Source organism: Pararge aegeria, chromosome 17 (assembly GCF_905163445.1).
Source record: "Pararge aegeria chromosome 17, ilParAegt1.1, whole genome shotgun sequence".
In the NCBI taxonomy this organism is placed as follows: domain Eukaryota; kingdom Metazoa; phylum Arthropoda; class Insecta; order Lepidoptera; family Nymphalidae; genus Pararge; species Pararge aegeria.
This window is the reverse complement of record NC_053196.1, coordinates 17038463-17056227: the sequence shown is the minus strand read 5'-3', so window position 1 is coordinate 17056227 and position 17765 is coordinate 17038463. Positions and strand designations below refer to the sequence as shown.

Genomic DNA, 17765 nt, shown 5'->3' with positions numbered 1-17765 from the left:
CCTAGTTTTGCGTCTTTCATTATTTATTATTATTATCTCAGCTAGTCACTAATTAAATTTTCTATTTCTATTCACAGTGATTATACCATTCAATGGTCCATCTTCCTCTTTAAAACTAGTGCCTCAGTAAAACTTAAAATATTGAAAGAAAATAAACCTTTTTTACATACCACAGTGACATCTTGACAGATTATCGCGATGGTATTGGACTCCTTGTCGAGGGTGAATCCTGACTCAAAGCCGAGGAAGTGTTGGAGCGAGAGGGAAGCTTTCGTCTGCCCCTTCTTGTAACGGTCCTTGGGGTCGCGGTAGAGTTGTAGGTGGAGGCAATCTGAAAAAAAAACAATCATCATTATTGTCTTCCGAATTGATGTCGTACTTAAACTTACTGGTACAAGGCTCTTTTACAAAAAAAAGAGGGGAAAATAAGTATAGATTTTCATGGTTATATACCTAGCAGTTACCACATATATCCCAGTGAGTAGGACTTCATTACGCTCTAAGTAATGTACGTTTGAAGGTACGGTAAAACAAAAACTCATGAGGAAACAAGCATGCCTGAGAGTTCTCCATAATGTTTTCAGAGGTTCGTAGAGTCCAACAATCCGCACTGGACCAACGTGGTGGACTACGGCCTTAGTTGCAATCACATCTGTTAGTAATGATGATGTTAGATACGACGATATACACGCTTAGTATAAGTTAAGGGACTATGACAGTGAAAAGTTAATATGTTCCATGTTAGCAGTTCCAAGATTGCTCTGCATTTGCTCGCATGATTACGTGAATCGTTTCGCAAATGAAATCATAGGTACGATTGCGTAATTAATTCCCTGCATGTGCTCGGTGGGTACTATAATTTTTTCCGGCGCTGAACTCGGTAATTAAGGTTAGGTGAAGGGCTCACGCGGTCCAATTACATCCGAGTCCGTGCTGCTCGTGGTTCAATTAGTAATGGCTCCTTCCAATTGGACCGAATTAAGGATTACTGAGCCACGATATTGAAAAGGGTGACAGGCTGACGGGTTACAATGCTCGGATATTTTCGTTTGAAAACAGACCAGCGCTGTGACTAATGATGAAACGTTTACTGTTTCCTAAAGAACTGAACTGATTGTGGTTCATTTACTATTTTCCAATGTGTGTAGCTATTTCACCACCCATATGAAACCATAGGACGCAACTAGTAAATGAAAAAAAGGAATAATCGAAATAAATATCGTACACCACAAAAAAAAAATGGACACAAAAAGTGGAAAATTAAAAAGTAGGACAAGGAATAAAATATAAAATTAGTAAATAGTGAGTAAATGATGTCAATTAAAAAAAGCAAATAATGTAAGTAAGTGAATAAAATACTTATATAAGTAAAAAATGTACGTAAGTAAATAAAGCGCGTTAGTAAATAATTTACGATAGAAAACAAATATTCTATATTATATTAATAAATAATCGTATTTAATTAGAATTGTACATTTACAATAATTGCAAAATGCGAATACACAGTGGCTTCATAATTCATATTTAAATAACTCTATATTAACGTGTGGATTATGTTAATAAATATTGATTCCATCGTACAACTATAATACTATTGTTTTTTATGTTGATAACCACAAATATAATTTCCAAATTTGATTGTTCTAAGCTTCTTCTCAAACCAGACCGTCTAGAAGCCCTCATAGGTTTAATTTAACTTCACGAATGTAGTTATCGCAATCACCTCACAATCTGTGATTAGGGAAATAAAAACTAAATGCTGGGCGCTGGTAAACTCTTCCATAACTTGACTGGACCGATATTATAATGTTCGTAATAGTCTGAATGAGGCTTGTAGTGAAATTCAAATTGGAAAAGTTATGCGGGAAATTGGAAAAAGCTGTACAAACTGTGTCTTTTTTAAATGAAATTTCTAGGCGGCGAGTCCATAATTTTTTAACGAGAATTGAGAGTGAAAATTCAAGGGTACTTTCCTTTACATACGAGAGATTTAAAAGAATAAGAAAGAGAGCTATTTGAATTAAGAATTGTTTTGGTTTGGACTTTCACTGTATTGTTTACTAATTGTAAGAGTAAGAGAGCGATACAAAATTCAAACTCTTCAAGTGATGTTACTAGTTACCTATTTTTAAACTTAAAACGAAACTAGCTGTCGCCCGCGTTCTTCGTGCGCGTTTATTACAGTATTTCACGGTTACGGTTATAAGGTTTGTTTACCGGAGATAAAAACTATGTAACACTCCATCTTTTCTACTGTCTCTATGCCAAAAACCAAGCTGATCTGTAGCTTAGCTAAGCTAGCTTAAGCAAGGGTAAACAAATAAACACAAACATAATTCGCATTTATAAAATTATTCAGCATTTTCGCACTTATTTTCTTTTAACGTGTCGTCTTTCCACCTCGTTGGGGGTCGACCAACGCTGCGCTTACCAGTTAGGGGCTGCTATTCCAGCACCTTGGGACCCCAACGTCCAATCCAAATGCAATATAGGATATTCGCCAATGTACGCTCGTACACGTTATTTAATTTATTAAAATATCACTTACTTCAACGGTAACGGTAAACATCGTGAGGAAACCTGCATGCCTGAGAGTCCTACATAATGTTCTCAAAGGTGTGTGGAGTTCACCAATCCGCACTGGGTCAGCGTGGCGGGCTACAGCCTTAACCCCTTCTTATTTTGGGAGGAGACCTGTGCTCTATAGTGAGCCGGTATTGCGATGATGTGATTATAATGATGATTTTTACTTCATTTCACTTATTTGATTCCGCCATTTGTAATAAAAGTTTGATGTGGTAATGATTTTAATGAGTTTATTAAAGTAATGAAATGTACTAAATATTCGCTTCAAAAGTGCCTTTTATAAGAGAAAAAGTAAGTTTTGAAAATGTCTCAAGTAGATCCTTCGGAAATAAAAGCTCGTCCGATAATGAAGGTCGGTGAAAGGATTTAACACGTGGCTCAATTAACTGTAGTTGGACGGGGCGGGTTGTGCGCACTGGGCCGTGGTATTGGCTCTGAGCTGATTTATTTTTATTTGCCATTGTTAACTCAATCTGGAATAATATGCTTTATTTAATTGTCATGCCACCAGTGTCGTGCATAGAGGGTTTACACTCGGTATGCAGATTATATAAAATAAAGAAAATCTCCAGTACTATTTATAAAAACTAAGGATAGACTTTTTATAACTCTCTCAATGCTTATCCTTAAGTTTTTTATGACTCGCACTGGAGATTGTTTTCATTTTATATACTCTGCCCGCTAAGTGCATACCCTGTATGCTTGTCACTGTATGCCACTATTTCTTTAAATCAATGATAAATTGTTATTTAAATGAAAGAACAAACAAAACTCCCTTTACTTAAAGGTAAAACAGACGGAGAAAATCGGCTTGTTATTTACTAGAAGTCGAACTAAACATTGTGTTGCTATAATTTTGTAAAGTGGGTATGTATCTAATGTTTTGATAACTATAACTTGATATTTCACAGATATTTTATGAAATTGATAAGCATTTTAACAAATGCACTAATATTGCTTATTAATATATAAATAGACATAATTATTTAATATATTCAACGAGTCGCGAAGCTGAAGTGGTAATGGGCGGGGCACATAGCTCTGGGAACGATGGACGTTGGGGTTCCAAGTTGGAGTGACAACCCCGCACCGGTAAGCGCAGCGTTGGTCGACCCCCAACCAGGTGGACAGGCAACATCAAACGAGTCGCGAGCAGCTGGATACGAGCTGCCCAGAATCGTCGAGACCTATGTCCATCAGTGGACGTGGACGTTAAATAGTTTTATTTGTTTCCTGGGATAAAAAGTTTATACCTCTCTATGCCAAAAATCACGTCAATTGGTTGCTTAGCTAGAACGTGAAAGAAGGATCAACACACAGACACACTTTCTCATTTATAATATTAGCTGGGATTCACAGGTTATGTATGACACTGAGTCTCACATGTCTACTTAAAAGTAAACATGATAACTATCCATTGCACCCATATATCGCAGAAGCAAAATGGTCTTGACTGAAGCATATTGCTGCAGGTTGTTTAATTATAAACCAGTGCTGGTATTTTATCGAAGCGTCGCGTAGCACGACGTGTCCAAATCGCCATTAATTGTATCTCATCTATACTCTTACTTTAGCATTTTAAAGGTCGCAATCAAAGAGTGGTTTTCGATTATGACTGCTACAGGGGAGTAAACTTTATTTGGATGGTTAGAGTAGCATTTGTGATGGAGTATTTGGGTACTAAGCGCGAAGCGGTTGCAAAGCAGTGGGCAGGAGCTTGACTTCACTTTCGGGGGGCCGAGTTCAAATCCCAGGATGCACCTGTAACTTTTCTAAGTTATGTGTTATGATAATTAAAAATATCACTTGCTTCAACAGTGAAGGAGAACATCGTGAGGAAACCTGGATGCCCGAAAGTTCCGCATAATGTTCTCAAAGGTGTGTGGAGTCCACCAATCCGCAGCGTGGTGGACTAAGGCCTTAACCCCTTTTCATTGTGGGAGCCGACCCGTGCCTTATAGTGGGCCGGTAATTGATTCAGATGATGATGATGGCTTGGGTACTTACGACAGCGACAAAGAGACGAGAACTTTTGATCGCGGTAACAGGTACAGTCTAAGAAGATGATCTCAAGTAGAAGATTTTTTCGGGAAATTATTTAAACAATAAAAATAACCTTTCCACTAAACACCCATAGTCGTAGATTCTATGCATTTAAAATGTATGTAGCGGGCGGGACGCAACGGGGTCGCAAAGCGGGTAAAAACACGGGACCCCTTTTATTCGCTTTTTGACGTTAATCTAACCATTACCTATAATATTGATGGTAACTCAAAGCTATTTACTGCCTCATTGTTATGAGTTGCCATTTTCTGGCTTTCACATCTCTATGAGCAAAAACTGACTCTACCGAAGCTCAAAGTTAGGAGAATATATTTTTCGGTGAAAGGGATTTGATAGTAATAAATTAGAAATTCAACCAAAATAGATTTTTGAAAAAAAATCGTCTTTTAGCTTTAAGAATAAATTAAAAATCATTGTTAAAATTTGTAATTGTTTAGCTAATTAATTATTTGTCTTTGATCAGTATTCGACTCGTCGAACAAAATAATAAAAATGAATGTTATTTATAGTTTAAAACTAATAACATTCATTTTATTTTACTTGTAAGTTATCAGTACGTTCTTCGGAAAATAAAGTCTTTAAAACCTTTGTTGTTGTCTAACTAAGGAAATCTTTTTCCACTGTCTCAACGGAGTGACACCACCATTCTATATGAATATCATCATGGGTCGATGAATCATCATCGACCCATTAATGGCTACCTCAGAGACCAGGTCTCTACTCATAATAGTTTTGCAGTCCACCACAGATTGGTAGATTTTACTTATTTTTGAGAATAGGCATTCCTTCAGGTTTCCCAATTCATCGTTAACGCAGACGCAAAAACTAATCTGAAGTAGTCTGGGCTACCACACAGGCTAAATTAATAAAACAAAAGCAAACCTTTTAATTACACTCCTTAAGTACTACCCATATTAGAAACACTTAATACTTGTAATAGAAAAAAGAGTACCTTTCTGAAAAGTAGCAAAGCAATGGGGTGATCCCGGCGGAGGAAGCTCTTTCAACGGCTTATTAATTTAACTTCGCTCGCTCATAATTGCAGCTGAAACTTCTACTAATTACTTTTAAAAATGAGAACGGGTAATTTTATCTACATTTTTTAAAGAACCTACAATTTTGTTCGCATTAACTTGTTACCGGATCGCGATTTGAGCTGCGGGGATCGTGGAGTGTCTTTTATAACGAGCATCGTTTTCATACCATCATTCAAACCCTTCATTTTCATATGAATAGAAGATAACTATATTATAATTTTTGTTACATAAATGTTTTTTATACTCTCGAGGGTCTATTAGTAATTTGTCGCTAAAACTTATGAGAGGTATCATAAAAATAACATAACTTTTCTCTGCTTTTTAGAAATTATAAAATACAGTGTCGGAAGGATTCCACCACAGTTGTCTGGGACAACGATTTAACTGTATCTGTCCAACGAGTAGGTGACCGCCTGTTGCCTTCAACCTGTCCTTGCAGCAAAAATAGTTCAGTCAACCCCTCATTCCTTGTGATGTGGCTGAATATTCGTAACTGCAACATCGAGGAAAGTCTTTACTTTATATTCTGTTCTTTCAAAATGGAATTGTTGGTGTGGAATACAGTCCAAGGGATGTGTAAAAGGCATCTCCTGACGGACGATTGGCGCAGTGGGTAGCGACCATGCTTTCTGAGTCCAAGGCAGTGGGTTCGATTCCCACAACTGGACAATATTTGTGTGATGAACATGAATGTTTTCAGTGTCTGGTTGTTTATCAATATATTATAAGTATTTATGTATATTATTCATAAAAATGATTTATCAGTTATTTTAGAAGCCATAACACAAGCTACGCTTACTTTGGGACTAGATGGCGATGTGTGTATTGTCGTAGTATATTTATTTATTTATCTTCAGCACTTTATATTGTATTCTGCTGCTTCTTACTAATTGACAGAGCTGTGATAACACATATTCAAGTAATTACAATATTCATTCAAGTAACGTTTGGCACTTCGCTAGAGGGTGACTCGTAATCTGATAAATAGGTACCTCAACTTTGTTTTCTAAGTTCCTAAAATATTAACATTGGTAATGTAAGTTTCTATTTCAAATTCAAATTCAAAATTTCTTTATTCATGTAGGCCTATCACAGGCACTTATGAAGCTTTCTGTTTAAATTTTATTATTATAAATTTACATATCTTTTAATACCCATAACACAAGCTACGCTTACTTTGGGGCTAGGTTGCGATGTGTGTATTGTCGTAGTATATTTATTTATTTATTTATTTATTTAATAATGCTTGTATAAAATTGAGTTATCGTACATACTAACCAGTGCATGCTGTGACTACCTATAAGTGAAATTATGTGTCATTTGTAACCTAAGGCTAGCTTTATTCATAACTATAATACATGTAATTTTGTTGGTAGTCCTAATAAAAATAAATAAAATAAATAAAAATAAAATAATTCATTACCCTTCAACGGTAAATAATGCCAAGGAGTGCTTTTTTATTTATTCGTTGCCCCCATAGCAAACGGCTTTATTAATGAAGGAATGAATAAATAAAGCGTGACCTTCTGTTTTGTATCCAACTTGAGGGCCCTCCAATCATACAGTTCCAGATATTTCCTTTTCGATACGATTTATTTGTTTTCGTAAATTGCCTCCGCCTTCGTACCCACTTGAAAAATACAAATATTGGCTTGCATTAAACAACTATTCGCAAATATATTGCCCCTTAAACTATAACCAGATTTTATATAGCAATTTTTGCTATATCATTAGGGTTTGTTGCCTAAATTGTAAAAAATTACCATGATAATGTTATGTTTTTTATCTGTTTCATGATAATATTTCTGCTGTTTTCATTGTAAAGTATATGAGGATGAAGTTAGTAGCTAGTAACCAAGTAGCAAATTTACATACATACAATACATACATACGTAGAATTTCAGTTTGTGTCGTTTGAAGGAAGCAAGGAGTCGAATAAATAATCGACTTAAATTTAATTAACATTAATATGTATCGGGTTTCAATATCTACTTTTTTACATAGGAACTTTGACGGCCGATTGGCGCAGTGGGCAGCGACCCTGCTTTCTGAGCCAAGGCCGTGGGTTCGATTCCCACAACTGGACAATGTTTGTGTGATGAACATGAATGTTTTTCAGTGTCTGGGTGTTTATCTATATATTATAAGTATTTATGTATGTTATTCATATAATTATTCATCAGTCATCTTAGTACCCATAACACAAGCTACGCTTACTTTGGGGCTAGATGGCGATGTGTGTATTGTCTTAGTATATTTATTTATTTATTTATTTATTATTTATTTATTAACTTTCACTAAAGACTTTAAAGATAACTCTTAAATGGAAATAACTTATTCAGAAAGTCTTCATTCGTTTTAGAAAAGGTATGAAGTAAGCAAGCAAATAAAAACTACATTAGCATTCACAGATGTATGCGGAAAAAATCAACATACACTTTATTCCAACCGCGTTCGCCGAATCTAATTACCGATTCGTCGAAATAATCACGACATCCCGAAATTTGGCAAACCTCCGTCACCTTTGAGCTAGAGCTTCTCAACCTGTGGATGTGGTATTTTGGGATCAATTGGTATCCTCTAAATACTTACCTGTACCGTGGGATGACGGCAGAATAGAATAGTTATAAACAGCTCTCTTATATAACTGAGATCGGGTGAGAGCTTCCCCTGTGCTACTACTACCATCTACTGTGATCACCAATCCATCTGCCCCGCGTGGTGATTATGGGCAAACCTTCTCATTGGGAGAGGCCTTAGTGCAGCAGTGGACTGTTACAGACTGCAGAAATACTTAACACAAAAGATACTCAAAAGATACTTAAAAGTGTGTGCAATGTGCCTCTAAATTTACATGTTCAGACAAAAAATGAATCTGTAGTAAAAACAGAGTAACAGCCGAAGCTCAAGAATTTGCAAACTCACTATGTGTTAACCATATATGGGACAAAAGATGAACGTTCCCGACGTTGCAAAAGAAGCATTTGATGAATGATGGTTGAATTTTTATTAGAACATTAAGAAATAAAATAAAGAATTAGAGCTTAGTTTTATGCTTAAATGTTAGTTTAGGATTACAGTGTATGCACTACGTGGACAGATGAGGCTTTTTATGTCTCGTACAATATTTTTTATAACTTAACCCTTAACTGGAGATTTTTTTTCATTTAATGACATTTACTCACTTACTACGCCACTGATATTGAGGGATTTCTGAAGAAATATGTAATCTACTATTTTATGCCGGCGGCCATCTAGTACCGATCATCAAACATAGCTAAGAACACTCTCGGCTGATTAACTTTTTAAACGAACAAAAACCAAATTAAAAATCGATACCACACACACATACCCACACACAAAAAATAATAAGAATTAGTTAATAAATAAATATATTACTTTTTGGGTTTAACACCGAAGTTTGAGAACCGATGCCGTGGCCCAACATTCGGCAATCCATCCGAACTCGTTTCCATTAAGGTAACACCCCCTTTTTCCTTCGAGACTTTGCCCGATGAGTCGGCTTAACCAAACTTTCACGAATACATTAGCTAGGGTACGACAAAACTGACAAATTCGAGTCGACACGCCTCCCTACCTTGTGTCGTTACGTATAGGTAGCGTCCAACAAAAGCAATATCCATTACCTCTTGACATAAACGTTCTCCGTCGTCCTCTCGTTAGCTATTTTCCCAGTATCTGCTTTGTCAAACATCCATTACTGGACACAGACCTTCTGTTAGGATTTCAAAACACTACGGTCTTTTAACAACATCAGATGTAGTCGACAGAACTCATCCGGGGAACTACTATCGCCATGCTTGACAAAAAAAACTCTTACCCAACTATCCTGGAGAGTACTACTATATGAATCTGGAACTACAGGTCTATTTAGAGAAATAGAGGAAAACTTAATGTTGGCTTAAAAACATTCTATGATTTACAATTAGGCCTGTAGACGTGGTCAGTTCTTTTTGCTTCTCTAAAGACTAGTTCTTGCTCATTTGTGGTCAGCTTTATTTTGGTAGACTCACTAATTATACTGCCTGAGTGTGAAGTTCAATAAAAAATAGGCAATTTTATAATATTTATGTCATCCATTGAGGCTCGGGTATTAAAAATTTAAAAAAAATAGCTCCAAAGCTTCATTGTATTGCGTGCAAGGATTTCGATCGCGCTACTTTCGAGGGGGAAATAAGTCGCGAGTGTAATAGGCGGCGCGGCGCTTTGACAGCGAACGCTGAAAGGGATTTCCTCCCTGTAATTGTAGATACCAAATTAAGTTGCCCAAAGAAACATCCAGCTGTTTTATGCACGGCTTGTTATTGGAGCCAATGTACAGTTTGTAATTTACTTTCTTATTTTTATATTTTTGTAGTATTAGAGCTTTTTGTAACAGAGCTCGTTTTGGAAAGTACTACCATGCTTATTTCTGCCGCTAAGCAGCATTGTTGCAATGCTGCGTTCCGGTGTGAAGAGCGTGATTGCCGGTGTAATTACAGACACATAAGGCTTAACATCTACGCCTCCAATTGATGGACATAGATCAGCATGTTGCAGGACTTGCTCCTGGCTTGCCCTCCTTGTTTATAAGCGATGGGTATCCAATTACCATCAGGTGAGCCAACTACTTGGTCCGGCAATTATTACTACAAAAACAAACTAGATGTTTGCCCTCGGTATTCCAAGATTATTGCGGTTTATTTTATAAATCCTGCGGGAATCGTTTGTTTCCCCGGGGATTAAAAGATACCTATATTCAATCTCTGTCCTTTCATCTAACCCAGTTCCAAAAATAACGTCGATTGGCTGCTTAGTTAGGGCGTAAAGTAAGTTAAACAAACAAACACACTCTCGCATTTATATTAAAGGTAAGGATGGGCGTCAGATAAACAGCGACCAAATTGGAGCATTATCTGTTAAAAAAGTAAAGGGGTAGCCAAATTGTGATTGATGATACGAGTTTCCATGAAGTCAAAAAATAATATATTGAGTCATGCAAAAAATTCAATTCTCGAGAAAAATGGCTGTTTCAGAAGAGCTTAATTTGAGTTAGATCAATAATTTAGATCATCAGGTCATGCGAACGATCGATGTGGGCTTGACCGAATGACCGACAGGCAAAACGGACTCGATTACCTGAGACGTGTATCGAAGATGAGCTCAACTAAGTGCACGATTAACATCGACCAAAGCATCAATACAACGTGATTATGTTCTTGTTACATCGTTGTTAGTTCGTAGTTAGATATAAACATCTTTATTGGATACGTGTAAATTTTAAAAATTAAAAAAATTAAAAATTAGGAAGGTTATTTAAACATTAAAGAAGAATTAAGATAGCATGTTACAAATAAAACCCCCAACACGTGTGTGCGTCTCAAAAAGGCGCTTTTATACATTGAACCACTTTATCTGCCGATCTAGGTACTCGCTTAAACCTTTGATAGGTCGGTTTTTGTATGTCATAGATTTGACTACCGGACGGGTTTCTAATTTCATTTACTTTTATTATAATGCATAAGATTTAATAGATCAATGTTTGTTACTCAGCAGAACCAGCTAAGTTAGTTATGGTCTCTTCTTAGACCAGGGAGCGTTTTGGAACCCTCGTAGCTTTAGGTTTAAGTTGGCGAACGAAATTATCACCATCCCCTTACAATTATGTAAACATATATGTATGAACACTTCATAAGTGCCTTAGATAGGCCAACATGAATAAAGAAATTTTGAATTTGAATATTGAATTTTAATTTGAACAGCTGAATCGAATCAGGATGATACTTAATAAAAAGGTAGATTAAAGCCTGTAATAGCACATATACTATTTTATATTTCTGCTCCCTTGAGATTTAAAGAAGACCAAAGACGCGTATTTGACATTGGTACCAAATGGGAGCAGATATGTATTAAGATTATAGACCACAAGCGGGCGTAGCCGATCGTGGGGTTTCAAGTCCTAAATTTATTAATTTCGCCTTGTATGTCGCTTATTCAAAGGCCGGCAGTACCGAAAAGTAATTTAGTATAATTAATAACAAACAAACAAAATACTATTTCGATAAATAATTATTACTCATAAATTATTGCTTGCCCCAGTTTCGGGGCACAATGGATCGACTTTATGAAAGCTTCAATGTCAGAAATATGGGAATAATCAAGAAAATGAAAAGGATACATTGATAGCAAAAATGTAAGATACTGATGTTATGTGACCTTTGTCGCTGCATTGTATACAGTGACTATGCGTACGCTACTCTACATACGATTCTCGGTAACATTAGAATCTAAAAATTTAAAGATCATTGACGTTTTATTTTTTAGATTGATTTATATAGATGAAAATTCCTGGGTGCAACTAGTTTGTTCACCGATAAAGCTGAATTAAAACCAAATGCTTTTCGAAATTAGTTTTAAATTTACGAAATATATGTTCTGAGAGAAATCTTTAACTGGAAGAACACAAACGAACGAACGGTTCGTTTGTTCGTTATTAATTAAGATATTTTTCTTTCTTTCTTTCAGTGGTTTTCCGAGTTGATCCTCGCCAGAAATCGAGCTCGAGACTAACTTCTAAGGTGCAATAGTGGCGTAAAAATTTATAGTGAAAAAAAGCCCTGTTAGAAAATCTTCACCAATCGGTTGATATATGCTATTTTTTTTTTGGCCTACTCCCTTATCATCATATCGGAACAAGATGACAGATGCTATTGCATCTTTGTGTTTCGTATATCAATGTAAAAAGACACATTGGCCCGCGCCCGCTGGAAATGTTAACAATGGCCTAAATTATTGCAGACATTCGTCGCGCGCGCCGTGGACCGATTTGTCTTCCTTCGCCGAACGCGAACACTCCCCACGGATGCGATACGACATTATTTATAATCTGCCTTTTGACGACCTTCCAGACCCAACGAGCGCAGTGGTTTTAGTGGGAGATCCCGGGTTCGATCCGCCGTGGATTTATAATTTTAAGCCTTCCGAGGAAAGTCACTTATAATTAACACCAAAAATTTCCCCGAAGGGGACCGAACCCGGGACCATCCACTTATCAGACCATAGTGATCCTTACTAGTCTAAGTTCTCCATGTCAATTTTGGCTGATTGGCAAATAATTCACTCTGTTATGATACGTCAATGTCTAGTTCACGTAAAAAGCGATGATAGCCTAGTGAGTAAGGCTTCGGCTTCCCTTGGAACGCACCTCTAACTTTTCAGAGTTATGTGCGTTTTTAATTTAAACAATTACATATCACTTGCTTTGACGTTAAGGTAAACATCGTGAGGAAACCTACACGCCTGAGAGTTCTCCATAATGAAAATGTCGTAACGTAATTGATAAAAAAGCTTGGTCTAACCAAAGTAGCCTGCTATTCAAATAATTTGAATGACAATGTGAAATGGTGATAACAAAAAGAACACCCGGCTACGTTTTGACCAAGGCGCGTTTGGAATCCTCCTAGCTTTAGTTTTAAGTTAACGAATGCAGTTATCACCATCACTAACATTATTGTAACATGTTAAATGTATGAACGCGTTATAAGTGCATGTGATAAGGTCTACATCAATAAAACATTTTTGAATTTGAATTTGAACTATAGGTGTTTATTTCTTTCATAGTTTTTTTATTTACAGTTGTTTAAGGAATAGGTTAAAACACACAGGGAGGTTAATCTCTCTAGACGGAATAATAATTGGAAAATTGCCGATGTTCGAAAAGAGTAACGGCTGAGTTTCTTGCTGGTTAATTCTTCGTAGAATCTACCTTCTCAACCGGTGGTAGAGTCACTACGAACAGACATACTTGGCGAATCCAAAGTGCTTATATAAGGCCCACTTAATATTAAGGCTGTATCTGTCGTTATACAAGAATAATATCATATCGCATTGTGTGAACGCAGTTCGGCGCGACAATTTGTTGAACTTTGTTCTTTCGTTATTAAGACCTTTGTCAAACAGGCGGCGTGTCATTATGTTAGATCTATATACAAAACAAATATTTCTACTCAAACACTTTGTATGACAGCGTTTCATAAGTAACAGTTAATGATAAAAGTTTATTTTTCGCTTCAAACTTATGCTTCTATGTTCTTTGAATTTTATTCAAAGTAACGGGTATAAACACATGTAGCTACATGTTAAAACTTGTTTTAAATTAGTAAGAACGTTATTCATAACATTCAAAAATTTATTTGATGTTACTCTAAATTATAATTAATATAAATGTACGATTAAATGGAGATGCCTCTTAAAAAAGTTCAAAGTTTATATTAAACGTAAACTTTCAGCCATCATCTCACTACCGTGTACTTCTCATGTAATGTACGCATTCAAAGTGATTGTGTGAGTGTGGATTGAGTGATTCATTCACTTAGTCTACTTGAATAAAGACTATTTTGACTTTGACTTTGAAATCTGAGAATTTGTTTGTTTGTTTGACCTTCATTTACACCCTAACTAACCAACCAGTACCTTTTATCCTTCTCCGCTCCGGCTCCGCTTTCATCTCCCACAAGATAGAAAAATGAATTTTAAAATGTTAAATGTAAATTGTTGATATTGGAAAATAGCAACTGAGTTTCTTGTCGGCTTCTTCTGGGTAGAATCTGCCTTCCGAACCGATGGTAGAGTCACTATACACAGACAGACTTGACGTGTCAAAAGGTCTCATATTAGGCCTACTTGAAATAAATGAATTTTGAATTTTGTAAACCGTCTAAGCGCATTTAAGCGGCCTTAAACCTTCTTTCCTTATGAAAGAGTAGGGCAAAACCAAAACCAAAAGGTGACTTCACTCAGCATAAGTTTTTAATCTGTTCGGTTTTTTTTTTCTTACACGGTTTTGTTAGTTCATATCAAATGATTATATAAAAAGTGGTGCTCTTAATAATTTTACCGACATAAAAATGTATTCAACTTTGAGAAAACTTTAATAAGGAGAAGTTTTAACCTGATTTATATTGATAACATCCTTACTAATATTATAAATGCAAAAGTGTTTTATTTATTCGTTAGTTTGTCATTTTTCGTTTCATTCGATTACACGTGAAAACGTTAATCTTTGACACTTTTTTCTATCGAGCTGTCCTTCGGAATACACAATAGCAATTAGCATGTAAACTTGCAGGAAGTTTTAATAATAACAACCACAGCACTTAAAGTGATAATAGATGACAGATGCATCTCATTACGCATCTGTCACTGATTAATGCAAATGTTATTCCCAAATCGGTTTCAGATGTGGGCCCGGCATTATCTCGCCAAACTGAAAACTGTAATAATAGCGCGGCATTAAATCATGCATAATTAAAAGCCCCCCATACTTCCATGCAGGCAAATGATTGCCATTTAGCAATTGGCTAATGAATAGGGCAAACAGATCGCAATGATTAGCGCACGGGGGCATATACCTGACTGCGATATGATTTCTATTGTTACGTAACTAGCGATAGGTATACTTTTGCTTTGATTGTGCTCCATTTGTAGTTGTAGTAGTTATTCTGATACGCTGCGTAGTGTCAGCGATCACAATGCAGTGCTCACCACTTCTCCTCTTGAACGGGTGCCGTAGCATCCTCTATGCTACTACTACCATGTACTGCAGTCACAAAATGGTCTGCGTAGTGCGTATAGTGATTTTAGGCAACCTCACTTTGGGAGAACCCTTATGTCCAGCAGTGGGCTATTATAGGATGCAGTGGATAAAGTCATGTAAAGCTTTTTGTGAAAGAGCTCGTTTGGAGTAGTAATACCGCTATGCTTATTTCGCTTAGTTAGGGCGTAAAGGAGGGACAAGCAAAGAAACTGTTGTACATTGTTGCATATAATACTTGCTGTATCCCTTGCGGTCTACTTGCGCGTTTAATACGATTTTTAAAAAATTCGTGAATGCATTTGTTTTCCTAGGATAAAAAGTACTCTCCGTAATTTCAACTACTCTTAACTGGTTGGTTAGTTAGGGCGTAAATGAAGGTCAAACAAACAAACAAATTCTCACATTTCAAAGTCAAAGTCAAAAATGTCTTTATTCAAGAAGACCAAGTGGCACTTTTGATGCGTACATCACATGAGAAGTACACGGTAGTGAGATGACGTCGATAACCATATTAGTAAACTTAAAACTAAAGCTACGATGGTTCCAAACGCGTCCACAAACAAAATTAGCCAGGTGTTTTTTTTTATATCACCATCTCAAATTGTCATTTAAAATAATTAGAAGAGCAACCTGGTTAGAGCAATAATTCACTTATAATTTTAGTAAGAATAACGAGGGTTCCTTTTCGAGGACTACAAACATTTTTATCATTTCAGTGACACTAAACTTCGTCCTCTTTATGGAGGTAAAACAATGCAACCAATAAAAATGACAGTGATATATTTTTTACAAAATATTTCGTTCATAAATTAAGGCTGTATTAATTTTCAATAACAAAAATACGTTTTCCAATATTCACGTAAAAATAAAGAACAATAGGCTTATATTGACGCGACAAATTAATTCTGCAACATTTCAAATTTCATATCTCACACACGAAACAATTTTGCACTCGAATAGGTATTCGAAATTTTTATTTTGACAATTGGAAATATACGCCACTCTTACTATGGGATGAAAAATAATTAAGATATTTATTGTACTATGAATTTGCGGTAGGAAAATTCTAAAGCTGATTGTTTAATAAAATTGTAAAGGTACGTGCTCCATATTCATGAATGAACAGAATATTACCGATATTTTTAAAAGTTAAGAATATTTTCTTTTGAGTAAAAATCTCAGACTACTGCTTAATAAAATCAAAGATCGTTGGTTGTATTTTCTATGCTGTATATTAGAGTAAGGAAAATTTGATATCCATAAACTCTGAAAACATTGACAATATTTTATTTCAGTCATTATGAGATTTCAGTTGTAGAGCAAGCCTGAAGAATAGAGAAGAAGAAGAAGAAGAAATACTTTATTGCACACAAACATCGAAATATACATAAAATATAGAATAAGCAACAGAACAAAAATTGTAGGCATGCAAAAGCGGCCTTATTGCTGCAAGGCCTTGGTCCTGTGTGCCGTCCACGGGATTCGCAGCATTCTCCTCCAGCACCACATCTCAAAAGCGTCAATACGTTAGTAACTACGGATCTCCTAATTTCTGATTTGGTCTCGTAGAGATGAAAGCAATAAGTCCCGCTGAGTGACTCTGAGCCTGAGTGTTTCAAATAAAAAGTAAAAGGTCGTAATTCTCTTACCGAAAACGCGTGAAACGACTAGTTGTTTAATATATTTTTGTATGTTGATTCTATACAATTTGAATACATATGTTTTTAATTCATAAATTAATAAACAAAATCTTTATTGATCAAAAAGTAAATGAGACATTTACAAACTCCTTATAAATAGGTTACCAGGTTGAGAGTACAGTATGAAGCCAACCGGAGTGCTTGGGCACTCGTACTGAGGATGCCTGTATCACGAGTGCCGTAGCAACTGTTCATTCTGTAGATGCGACTAATGCGCTAGGGAGGTATCCCTAGCGCATTAGTGAGCTCTGTAAGTAAGTAAGTAAGTATATATAAGTGGGAGGTTTTGACTTCCATTCCCGGCGGGGAACATTTCGGAATTAATAATTTCAGATTTTTTTAAGTTCCGGTTTGGGTTGACCGTGGTTAGTAAATACGTGTCACCGAACGATTTAACGTTCCGATTCGATATGTTAATATAACTGTCTAACCTCTGGGTTCAAACTATCTAAGACTGCATCATTGCTTACCACTAGGTGAGATTGGCGAATGATTAACTTGTAATGGAATAAAAAAAGAAGATTATTCTGCCAAATCTACCATACCTATATTACCTTCTAGTATTGTAAACAATAACAAGGGTATATTTTAAAGTACCTATAATTGAAATTTCATTTTGAAAACGCGAGACCTATTATTTTTTCCAATTCCTATTTCTCACTATTTTTAACCTGGAAATCAATCAACTAACGTGTGTGGGTAAGTCTTGTCAACATTCAATTGATATTTATTTGCCAGGGATTGAGATAACGCTATTATGTAACTGCTGCTGTTTATATCGTT

The 17765-nt window shown here is 35.9% G+C and overlaps 1 protein-coding gene across 1 annotated transcript in view; it reads right to left on the bottom strand.

Moving 5' to 3' along the window:
• Positions 1-17765, bottom strand: part of LOC120631280 — a 338187-nt gene that overhangs the window by 20655 nt on the left and 299767 nt on the right. Inside the window, 1 exon segment of the mRNA XM_039900764.1 lies at positions 171-331. Coding sequence (XP_039756698.1) covers positions 171-331 — 161 coding nt within the window.